Genomic DNA, 12,676 nt, shown 5'->3' with positions numbered 1-12,676 from the left:
AAGTAACACTCAGTTATGACTCTCAAATGTACTACTTGTCCCAGTTCTCCAGCATCCTCTGGACATTCCCATAGCCATGAGAATTTCAGCCATGAATCAAAAGAATCTGCTTGCTAAAATACTGCTTACTGATGAAGCGTATTGTACCAGTGAATGCAAGCCTCGTTTTCTTCCTAGCACTACTGAATTCTTACTATGCACGATGCATTGATCCACTTAACAATTTAAATGTTTCTAATACATATGTCTTCCTTCCCATCTTTGTCAATCCCATGTGTTCATAAGGACTCCCCAGAACTATTTATAGGAGTGTCAGAAGTTTGCAAGCTTGGATGCTGTCAGGCTTGTTTCTGTTATATATTTGGTCAGAGTCTTCTGTAAGGAACTTATGGTGGCAACAGTAAAGACAGACACAAGTGATCACAGCTCAAGGAGGTTCATTGAACTTTATAATGGGAGAGATAAAAGCCTAATCTAAATCTAAGATGAGAGCAGGCTATGACCATCAAATAATAATAAGGCAGTCCTAGTGGCGTCTTGTCAAATAAAAAGGGCATATGCTATAACAAAAGCTATTGCCAATCCTTACCACTAAGTTACAAAAAGAGTGTGGGATAATGTTCACCAGAAAAGAAAGAAGTGTTCACAATATGATAGGTCAGGATGGTATGGCTTGGTCTCCCTTCCCCACGTATTTAGCACAGGACAAGGCGGGACTTCTAAGCACACTCCTGGGCCTCTTCAGCACGAGGCTCACAATTCCAGTTTAATGATAACAGGACCTTCAGGGGTCAAGTATCTTCTTTGCAAAGTCTCTTGCCTTGGAAGGCCTGATCAATCAAAACAACAAACAGAGTTCCTTCTGTATTCTTGTACCTTGGACGATTGCTCTTCGTCCCTTGGCTCTTCCTCCGCCGGGCTCGGATCCTTCTTGCTACTTGGACCTCCCTCTGTTGGGTTCACTACGGCCTCTCAAATGCAGCTTACAACTTCCCAGTGCGGATAAACCTTGGCCGGGATCCCTCTAGTCGACAATGTTCACGGGTGTATTACTCTTCACCCCAACTCACAGGCATCCTTCAAACTGGGTTCACATTTGCCAAATATATAGTTCACTTTGTTATATACAGTTTACCTTATGTTATGACAATGCGGGATTCACTATTATTGGCTTTCCCTTTGGCATCCCTCTTCGTGGGGCTCACATAGCCATCTTTACCATAGTTCATGTTAACTCATCAGAAAGCGTAGGTTCCCTTTCGCTAGATTTCTTTCAGCATCCCTCTGTCGGGTTCACACTTCCCGCCTTCTTCAATATTCACAATCTTCCGGTAGAGCGAGGGGGTTCCCTTTTCCTAGCTTTTCTTTTAGCAATGCGCCAGAGACTTTTGAATGTACAAGGGATTTGACGTGACCTTTGTAGGACTACTCCGACCTTCACGTTGCCCTTTCCTAGGGCCTTCTTGTACTTGCAGTTTAAAAAGAAAGGGTGCCCGCTAGAGTCCTACGAATGAGCACTCCTACAGCGCCTGACCACTCTGCAGCTGTCCCTTCTCTGGGCTTCACCAAAAGTTCAAGCACACACAAGTTCTTAGTTCTCCAGTTCTTGCGTTCATCTAGTGTTGCCACTTGCAACCTTGGGCTTAATGCGATTCAGCTCGCTATCCGCTTCCTCCGACTCACTGATTGTCAGGTCTGCTGGCTTGGCTTGCTTCTGGAGTCAAGGACGGTACCACGGTAGCCAGCATGCCTCCCCGCCTGTGTTATCAAACGCGGGAGGCCCCCTTGCACCGTTGACACTGGTTACTCCACACATCCGCTGTACTCCCCAGCCTTGTAATTCCCTTTCCAGAGACTTTACGGGTGTGAGTTGAAAAGGACAAGGTCTTGCCGCCTTTCTCCTTTGCTTGTACTGCCGGTTCGGTGTAGCTATTTCCTTGTGCGTTCGGCCTTGCTTGTAGTGTGCTCTCATGCGCCGCCTATTGTCCTGTGGGAGGGGGGGAGGTAAAGGGCCGTTGGGTGTGTGTGATTGTCAATTACCTGTCTCTGCTTGACCCTTGTGTTGGGACATATCAGATCAAAGGGTCTGGTGTTAATCCGTTGTCTGTTACGGGGTGAGGAAGTGTTAGTGTGCGAAAGGGGAGATTTGTGGGGTTGGTGAAAGGAATGGGAGGGGCTGTGGGAACGGTAGTGTTCTGTCACGGCAGACTGGGAGTTTGGTAAATAATAACCAGGGAGACGTGGATTGCAATGATTGGAAGTGTTCAGGTAGAAAACAGGAAAGTAGGGATTCTCAGAGATGTGGTCTCCAAATGCAACATAGCTTGGATTTCTGGGAGATCTATCAGATGGGGATGGTTCGTTGGATATAGGTAAGGGATATCCTTTGGGTGGAATGGAGGTAGATGTAGAACAACCTATAAAGACCTCAGAGAATTTGTCCTCCTCGCTTTCCACGGTATAATACCGCGCCTCACCTGGAGTATTCTCCCGAGCATAATCCTGGGCTCCCCTACCCAGGTGATCCTCTCTCGTTCCTCTGCCCCCATGGTTGGGATCTGAGGGTGCTAGCCCTTCCCTGGCCACCCGAATAAGGAAAGGAAGGGCCATAAGTGATCTCTCACAATTTAGTAGGCATTTGCATAACTCGGTGGTAAATGACAAGTTTTCAAAGGTACAATGCAGATAGAAAAGTATGTGATGTGATATTGTACATCGTGTTGTAATTGTTTAAGTTGAGGAAAGAATAAATTAATTGGTGTCCATTTTTACCCTGACCAATTGTTTTTTTTATTTCAGTGTGGGCGCTGCTACATTGTAGTTCCCATCATAATGATTGGCATTGACTATTAGCCAGAAGTGGGTGGGACTAATGCATGGCAAACGAGAGCTTTTGCCCCTTTCACAGTGTGAACATTAACAAATAGATTAGCACATCATTTGTCGTGTTTGAAACCTCGTAGCATGGAAACACTTTATTTGTGTTGTGCAGTACATTATTCATTGGACATCTGTCAAAGTGTTAAGATTTGTGCTGGACAGTTAGCTGCCAAAGAGTACAGTATCGACATCAGGGCAGTCACATGTGCCTCTACAGCATCAGCTGATCATGCTGGCAAGGGCATTTGGGTACCCTTAAATATGCACACATTTAAATAGCAAAGGTTGGGTCTTCAGTAGAAAATCAGCTTAGAGAAATCTTAATCGGTCATGAAAGCTTGTTGTGAAAGTCAATTCAAGTTAATACACTCTTTAATGTATCCAAAATATATATTTCACCGGTTTTACAAAGGTAAATTTCACAGGATTCACAAAGCAAACGTTCTTTGACTTGAAACACAAAACTTCCTTTATAATCAACCACAGGTTTCTCTGTTGTTATTTCAGTGGCTTGTCAACAGGTATGTATCTTTGGTCTAGGCACAGTTGTCGGACCACACAGTCCACCCATTAAAGGTCACGCAACAGAAACACATTACGTGACACTTCTCATCAGTTCCTTGTATATAGGGTACCACTGCTTTACCACCTTTCATCTGCTGCTGCTTTCATGCATTCATATCGCTTTTGCCAATGTTCGTTCTCACAACTCATAAAGTGCCTTCATAGATTTAGAAAATGCTGATTTCCGAAAAGTCCCCTTTCCATTTCTCATGAGGTCTTTAAATGGTTTCACAATTTCTCTTTAATATCTTCCCTTTAATTCGGTATTCCAAAAGTAATTGCTTTTGTTCAAATCAGTATTCAAAAGTACTGGCTTTCATTCATATCAGGATTCCAAAACAAATGTCCTCACTAGTTTGAGAGCTCGTCTGCCATGTCCCCCTTTTTCGAGGCTGTCTCACTGGTTGTTGTGCATGACGATGAAGAGAAGCTTCTGACCACCACACTCCCTCTCTCTCCTGTTGCGCCTCACCTTTCCTCCGCAGCGGCTCTCTGTGGCTTTGCGTCTGCCATCGATGCGTCCCTTGCAGCTCGGGCCTTGCTCCGCCTGGTCAAGACTGCTTCCTCTCTGCAATCTGACAGATGCTTCCAGCTACCCTCAGCTCTGCTTACTTCCCCATACAGTTTGTATCTATCTGTGGTCTCAAGTGCTTCTTCTACCACGCTGCCTTCCCGTAAGGGTCCGCGCTCCTCCAGTAGTCCATGGACCACTCCAGCTGACACCAACCTCTCTGTTCATGTTAGTTTTAAACCTCCCATAAGATTGATTAGTCGAAAGAACACGAGACCGCTCACTACATGTTTGGGAGTTCTGCATTGCTCTTGCTTGCCTTCTCCTCGTCCCAGTACCTAACTTGTGTAGGCGATTGTGTGAGTCAATGGGAAAAGGATGCATTGATCTTGTTTTCCTCTTCCTCATCCCAGTATTTAACTTGTGGATGTCAGTGGGTGACTCACTGAGAAAATGGGGAAGGGAATGACAGTAGCCTACAAAGGCTTGGGAAAGGGAAGGTTCATTATGAAAGGGTATCTCTCCTCCTCTTCCCAAGGTACCGCCCACCCTCGCCCCCCTCAAGGTAGTCCTTCCTCGCATATCCACCCCCAGGGTCAGGATCCGTTAGCTTCAGCCTTTCCCTGCCACATTGGTGGAGACATTGCCATGGGAAAGGGGTGAGGATGCCCTCAGGTTTCTCACAATATATATGTAAACCGTTTTATTTGACTGCTACTTAATTTTTGTTATATGAATTTAACTAGAGTACTCCACCAATGTTTTTCTATCTCCAACAGACAATGCCTAAAGAAAGCTATAGAAGTCTCCCAGTATTTGGAAGTAGAAAACACCAATATTGTTCTTAAAGGTAAGGAATAACTGATACATATTCATGACACTGTGTTTATGATGTACAGTTAAATATCCAGTTACTGATGGAGTTAATATAATAAACGCCTACTTACCTTTGATGCATTCTCAATGTAATACATTTTTAACTTTCCCTGTGAAGGCTCACTCCTAGTATTAAAACTAAATAATGTTGTTCACCGCCACAGAGTTTAACCAGTCCTCTTTATTGGAAATGTTTAAAACCATTCCATACATTCATTTATTTTAGCCATTTCCTCTTCATAATATAGTCTGCTGTGATTTAGGGACATCTATGTCTTTAAATAGTGACCATGTCTAATCTTGGGGTGTTTTTAACCATAATAGATGTTCAACTCCTTTCTCATTAAATTGTTCTTTCCTATATCTGTATATGCACTTTGCAACGCATCAATTTTAATCTTGCCTTCCTTTCCAATGTGGAGTTGATTTTTCCCACTGTTTCATATATGCCATAAGTGTTGTCACCACTGGGGCTATTTTACTCTAGTCATCAATCCCCTACCTTGTAATATCGACCTTCCTCATTTTCCTCCACTCACCAAAAATTAGAATGTCTTCAATATGTGTAACCTAAATACATCAATCTGTGCTAGAACAAAAGTACCATCCTATGTTTCTGGCGTGATACCCAAAGTATTTTTTATTTATTTTCTCTGACCTTTACCATATTATCTGTTATCAGGGACACTCATATTGATTGTGCCTGTGAGAGACACTAAAGCTTTCAAGGTCATGGTGCCCCATGGCTCTCTTTCCCTGTGTTAGGCTCCTTGCACTGTTGACTGGGTGGACTTCACTAGTTGGTGGCAGCCTTTATTTGATACTAACCTGATATAACCCCCAGTGTAAATCAGGTGCAGAGTTTAACAGCCACAACGTGTTCTTTTGAGTGACTGAGTTAAGATATGGATGTTTCTATATATGGCTCTGGCTGCGGTCTGTCTCATAGTTGGTTACAGTAGCCAAAAGCATATATGACCTGTTGTGAATGGTGCCTCAATTCAGGCATCAATCCACACCTTAAGGAAATTCCAGGAAGAAGACTTAAATCACTGAATGTGACAGCACAGCTGATTAAGCCCCCTAGACCCCAGTTTCCCAAATAACCAGAATATCTGCGTCTTTACCTTGTTGACACTATAAAGCCTGGTATAAACCATGAATGTCTGGTACCTATGGGGTGTGAACTGTGAACCCTTTTACCATATTGTCCCATTAGAGCTTTGAAACCAATTGACTTACCTGTAACTCGCATCTATACCTACCTTTTGCGAGATACAAAGTAAATGTTCATTGTTCTTCTGTTTTGACAAGCCTTTATTCATACAAATTCTGTATTACCCTGTGATCTTGACAATTTCTTGTAATGTAGAGAAGAGTGTTGATAAGAAGCTCTGTACCTGAAGACTCATGGACTTGGGTGTCTTATAATATCGCACGGGATGAAGGATGTTGAAACCAGGTGATTAGTAGGGGGAAGCTTGGGACATAAAGATGGCATGGTACTGACATACAGTCAGTACACTGTCTATCTCGCTGCCCTTCTAAGTGTTGGCCTTAAGTGCTAGAAATCATCTACCTCTCCGTGAGCCTCGGAAAGCTTTAGGCTTGCTTGCCTTTCTACCTAGGTTTTAGAAGAAAACCACATACTCAGAACAATGGCTGAATGATGTCTGCGGATAGCTAAGGCAACCCTCCAAATAAAGCTGTAACAGACTCTCAGTGCAGACCTGTAAGAGACCAGAAAGATAGAGCAGATTAAGCTGTTGCAGAAAGTGTGTTGACCATTGTTAGGAAAGATTTTCTTTTTGCAACTCTCCCATCATTGTTAGATAGGATTTTCTTTTTTGCAACTTTCCATCCATAGTTTTAATAGAAACCCCATTCTTTTTGCAGTTTTTGACCCCTGCCGTGATGCGAATCACTCCATCACTTCTAGGAAATATTGTAGAATTTCTTCTGGGTACCGCAAGTATAGTAACATGTCATCTGCATATGATATTCGATGCAGTCCCCCTTTTGTGTAGATCCCCACTTCCTCATATTGTCGTCTCAGATAGATCGCTAGAGGTTCTAATGCAAGAATGTACAGCATCGGGGACCAGGAGCATCCCTATTTGGTGCCCCTGCTGAGTTGCCATCTCTCCAAAATAATCGCTCCCGTTTTGACTCTGGCTAATGGTGAGCTGTATAGTAATTTCACCCACTTCAGGTACCCAGGTCCTAACCCATACTACCTTATGGCTGGCAGCAGCCAAGGCCATTTGACTGAGTCAAAGGCCTTTACTGCGTCTAATTATACAATAGCCAACTCGCCCGAGGCCCCTTCTGTTTGTTCTATGACGTGGTGGAGCCATCTGAGATTGTTGGATATGTTCCTATGCGGAACATATCCGGTCTGATCAGGGTGTATTAATTTGTTAATAACTCGCTTCATTCTATTTGCCAACACAGCCGTGAGTATTTTGCTGTCTTGGTTCAACATAGACAGCGGTCTGTACGACCCACAGTCCGTGCATGGCTTGTTAGGTTTGAGGAGTGGGATGATAATCACTTCTATAAGGGATTCTGGCAGTATCCCTATTTTGAATGCTTTGTTTAACATTGTCAGCAGTGGAGGGAGCACTTGCTTCTTATACATTTTGTCCATCCGCCCCTGGGGTCTTGCTGGTGGGTAGCTGCTCCACCACCCCCTCTAGCTCTTCTAGTGTGATTGGGGCTTCTAGGCTTTCTTGTTCTTCAGCGCTTATTTTCGGTAAGCCAATATCCTCCAGTGTTGCTGCTATCTCACTCTCTTCCCCGCATCCTGCATTACCATACAATCGTTTATAGAATTCGTAAAACTCATTCACACCTTCTTGAGTATCTAGTATCTGTCCACCCTCTCCCTGTATTGCCCTGATCGTTTGTCTGGGGGTCTCACTTTTATATAGCCATGCTAACAATCTCCCCGGCTTATCCCCCTCAGCGTGTTGCCTTTCTATATATTTCTTATAGTTTAAATTGCATAATTTCTCCCAGTATCCCATACATTCCTTCTGCAGCTGGGTGATTTTTCCAGCGTCCTCCTGGGAGTTACCTCCTCTGCTTATGATTGTCTCCAGTTTCTCCTCCGTGTTCTGTAATTGCAGTAGTATACCTCCCTGCAGTCCTTTAGATTTGGCTATAGGTGCTCCTCTCACCACCACCTTAAATGCTTCCCATAGGGTTCCAGCCGACTCTACACTCCCCGTGTTTATTTTATAAAGAAAATTCTATAATTTCACCTCTGAGTTCTTCCCTAAACACTGTATTTTTTAATGCCTCTGCTCTGAGTCGCCAAGTAGGGATTTTAGCTCTCAGAGCTACATTTTGCCATGTTGAGATCAATGGCGAATGGTCCGAAAGGACCCTCGCTTTATATTCCGAGTGCACTATTTCCCCCGTAATCTCCTGCAAGGCGAACACGTAATCTAGCTGTGTATACAGGTTTTGTGGGGCCGAGTAATGTGAGTAGTGTCTATCATGTGGTTGGTGCAGCCTCCATGTTTCCTCCAACTGAAGGTCTCGCAGTAGAGTCTTTAGGGCTTTGGCAACAGGGGTAGGTTTGTCAAATTTTGTATCTGACCTGTCCACTCTTTGGTCCAACATGCAGTTGAAATCACTGCCCCATATAACCGAGCACCCTAAGTACGGGCTCATTTTGCTTTATAAGGTCTTAAAATAGGCCACTGTGTCTTGGTTCAGGGCATATGTATTAATAATGCATACTTCTCTGTTTTCTATCAATCCCCGCAGTGACACCATCCTCCCATCTACCTCGGCCATAGACTGCAGTAGCTGGAATGGAACGTGTGGTGCCACCCAAGTGACCACCCCCCTAGCATAAGCCGAATACATTGCGCCTATGAGAGTTCCTTTCCATTTCCTCTTTAGCACCTCTAGTTTTTCTTTCGTGAGGTGTGTTTCATGCATTAGAGCAATATCTGTTTTCTATCTCTTTAGATACATCATGATCTTATTTCTCTTTAAATAACTGTTGAGTCCCCTGACATTCCAGGTCACTATCTTAAGGTCTCCCATGTTTCAGCCGTACCCTGTCCCCCCACTGACTCCCCTCATTATCCGTTTCTAACTTAGCTGCGCACGTGTGTAGGCTTGTTTTCTAACTATTAACACCCCGAACCAGTGGAGTAACTTTGCTGAAAATGTTGGGGGGGACATGACATCTGAAGAAAAGGTGCCCCAGCCTAATTAATGGGGACAAAATGGTGTGCAATGAAAGTTGGGGGGGACAAACACCCCTGCCCCCCCTCCTCTAAAATTAGGCCCATGCCCCAAACTCCCTTCCCCATCCCAACTGTTGCCCAGCTCCATCCCTGGATCTCAGGCGCTCCCGCATTGAGTCCTTTCACGGCTAGCTTGTACTAGGAACTCAGCAGGAGGTTACCACCCTATCGGTAACCTACCTAAACTATCCATGGGGGTATGGGATTAGGTCAGCTGTTTCTCCTGCTATTATGTCATAATATACTATGCACACCCTTGCATTCTTTGCCGCACCAGACTTATATGTAATTTATATTGTTCTAGCCTATATTCAAGTCCCAGTGTCTAAAATTATACGGCACCTCAGTCGTTGGATCCGCTGTCACACTTCTATGTTCCATCTTCTATTTGTTTGTCGCTCTCCGACGGGCAATTCTGTGCATCTGGTCACTCTGCCACGTTTTCTGGGGTTTCAAAGAACAATGCCCTATTCTTGTGGAGCACTTTGAGTTTCGCAGCGTACATCAGCATGTACCTGAATCCCGCTTCCTTCAGCCTCTTTTTCATTGTCACATAGTTCAGTCGCCGTCTTTGCACTAGGAGTGTGTAGTCCGGGTACGCCATAATTGACACAGATGCTCTCTGTATCGTGCCCCCTTTCCGAAAAAATTCCAGGATCTTCTCCCTATCTCGGTAGTTCAAAATGTTGGCAATTATCGGCCTCAGGGGAGGGGTTCCTGGCGGGGGTTTCCTCGCAAGGGCTCTGTGTGCTCTCTCCACCGCAAACCCTTAGGTGAGCACCCCCCATCGATTTCTTGCAGTAGCATGGTCTCAATATAATCTGTAGGGTTCGGTCCTTCCTCCGCCCGGTTTTCTAGATTGGTCACTTGTTGCTTAAGTATGTGGATCTCCATGGGGTGTGTAGTACATGTCGCCTGGTTTGAGGTTGCTTTTTTTCTCCAGTTCGCCAGTGCGCTCCGATATTTTCTTGACATCCTGTCTCAGCAGGTTAACATCTTCTTGTTCTGCCCCAATTTTAAGATCCAGTGATGTTTTGAGTTCCGCCACGGCTGTCTCCAGTTTAGTTTCCCATTTAATTTTTAGATCCGCAATCGCATCAAGGATCTGCTGGTCATTATGTCCTGGTGTGGAGTCGATTGGCGAGTTCTTCTCCCTGTTCTTGGGATTGTCAGCTGATAGTGGTGTTTCCATAAACTTGTGCATTGTTGGCTGCTTTCCTTTTGTTTTGGTTAGCTTGGACGCCATTGCAGTGTTACCCGAAGTTCTGGTTCCCCTTAATTGGGGCCTGCCTTTTTCAGTTTGTCCGGCTCGTTCGGTGTTTGATCTTGTTGCAGGGCTCTCTGTCACAATCACAGAGTCTGGAGGGGGTCACCATTCTCAGCGCATGTGCAGGTGCGTTGGTTGATTGTGGAAGCTCGAACTTGGCTTTTGATGTGTCTCTTTTGTGTCGCCACAGTGTCAGTTCTGCAGTCTGAGGCCTCGCATTGACACCTGGCTGTGACGCCGATCGCTGCGTCTCCTTCTTGTGTTGTGCCGGCCCTATGTCCTGGTGCGCTTCTGTTCAGCCCTTCTCAGGGTAGAGTTCTGGTGCCAGCGTTCCCTCCTCCCTGAGACCCACGTCCACTTCGGCCCATGCTTAGCGCGTGCACACGTCTCCAAGTTCTTGTGCACGGATATTCTGCCAATTAGTCGATTTTAGGTTCAGCTAGTACTATGTATCCGTGGGTGGTGGTGCTTTTGTGTCCCACTTTTGATCTTGTTATTCATGCGCCCATTTCTGGTGACTTGGGGTGCTGTTTCCCATGATTTCGAGTATGTGGGCTCTTTCAAGGTCTTATTATCCGCTTTGACTTAGAGTTGGCGTACTTCCAATGCTTCCGTGGCTGATCTTAAGTGTGTATCTAGCAGCCACTGTGATGTGTATGCTGTGTGTGTTTCATGTGGCACTTCTTTACTTATCCGTGTTACAATGCGAATATCGGGCACTTAGTTTGTTGTGCTCTTTGAGCTGCTCCGATGCCTCTCTGCAACTTTCTCAGCTCCTCTCCTTGGCCAGCCGCACTGATGTGCTCCCAGCGTCTCCATGCTCCGTGCTCCGGTTCGTTCTGGGGAGCAGTGTTTCTCTTGCGGAGGCACCGTAGATTCCCCCATCAGGCAACTGCCAGTCTGAGCTGTCGCGCTGCTGGGGGGACTGCGCGCAACTGAGTGAGCTGGGGCCGGTACACCAGTGTTGCGTGTTCAATGCGACGGACTTCGCCCGCTTGCTTTGGGCGCAACAGGTCTGCAAGGATACCAGCCTCCGGGCTGCTCCTGCTGTCTCTAGTGTTGGGGCCACGCGCTGCGATGTCCGTCTCTGAGCTGCCTCAGCCTTCTTGTCCCATCAATCGGACCGCGCGTTCACTGTTCGTGTTTCGTTTTGAGCCGCTCCTGCTCCTTCGTTCTAGCGCTGGGGTTGCACGGTCCTCATCCGTGTCACTCTTCAGTGGCAATCTTCAGGCTGCTCCTCCCTACTTGTTTTGACGGTGGGGTCGTGCAGGCGACACTACTGCTTCACTGCAATATCAGTTGATGAGCCGCTTCTGTTTGATTTTTCCATCAACAAGGCCGCACAGTCATGATCTGTGATGCGCTAGTGTCGGATCATGACACACTGTAGCCTCCGCTGGTCCTTTATTCTATGAGCGCCTCCATTTTTCCTTTTTTCGTTGCTGTCGGGCTCCCTCAGTTATTTTGTCTATTCCTTTGCATCCAGCTTCATAGGGCCTCCGAAAATACGGTTCTGATGTGCTCTGTGTGTTCCTCCAAAGGAATCTTCATTTCAGGTGCGATTTTGTTGCCTTTTAAAATGCGTGTGCAAATGATATTAACGGATCCGCGGAAGCCTCGTAGAGAGACGTCCTATCCCATGGCTGCTAAGCCACACCCCTCCCTTTTGCTCATTGTTATGGGGAAACTGATCAGTCCTTCCCTTTTGAAATCTTGTATTTTTAACATTGCACACAGCATCTTACAATGCAGTGCAATGGGAATACTTTTCTATCACCCTATCTTTTTATACATATGATTTTTGGTTACTTTTATTATTTATCTTAATCCAAGCTGGTGGCAGCAGTTACATTTTGACTGTTTCATTATTTTTGGTGTGCACATTTGCGCTTACCGCGTATGGCTACTAAACGTGGCTAGTGCCCTAAAATAGGCATTCCACAAGATTTTTCGGTTGTTCTTTGGCCATATTGTAGATTGGCCTTCTTTCTATGCTCTCATGTCAGGAAAGTCCTTATGCAGTCATGCACTTGCCTGGGAAAGCTGCTGCTAGTGGGCCTTTGTGTGTGTGGCCAGCTATTTTCAGATCTAAGTTGGAGCCACAAATACATCAAAAAGAACAGCCCACTGAAGGTCCGAAGACGACTCCTGAAGTTGCCAAGCAGATTTTCCTGTGTCCATCCCTGTGAAGACCTGCTCCTCTGCCAGATTTCTAAAGACCCTGAACAGTGCTTCAGCCCTTGGACTAGTGGGACCAACTTGTCTCAATGCCTTCTCGAGGATCTGGCCCTTGAAAGCCTTCGGAAGTGT

The 12,676-nt window shown here is 45.5% G+C and overlaps 1 protein-coding gene across 1 annotated transcript in view; it reads left to right on the top strand.

The window, feature by feature from the left end:
* The window catches only part of MTMR12 (myotubularin related protein 12), a 1,529,619-nt gene that overhangs the window by 1,256,095 nt on the left and 260,848 nt on the right, over positions 1–12,676 (top strand). Inside the window, exon 12 of the mRNA XM_069627080.1 lies at positions 4,735–4,805. Coding sequence (XP_069483181.1) covers positions 4,735–4,805 — 71 coding nt within the window. The remainder of the gene's footprint in view (positions 1–4,734; positions 4,806–12,676) is intronic.

The sequence above is a fragment of the Ambystoma mexicanum genome, chromosome 6p, assembly GCF_040938575.1.
Source record: "Ambystoma mexicanum isolate Mex_15411 chromosome 6p, UKY_AmexF1_1, whole genome shotgun sequence".
In the NCBI taxonomy this organism is placed as follows: domain Eukaryota; kingdom Metazoa; phylum Chordata; class Amphibia; order Caudata; family Ambystomatidae; genus Ambystoma; species Ambystoma mexicanum.
This window is presented reverse-complemented; position numbering and strand designations above follow the sequence as displayed.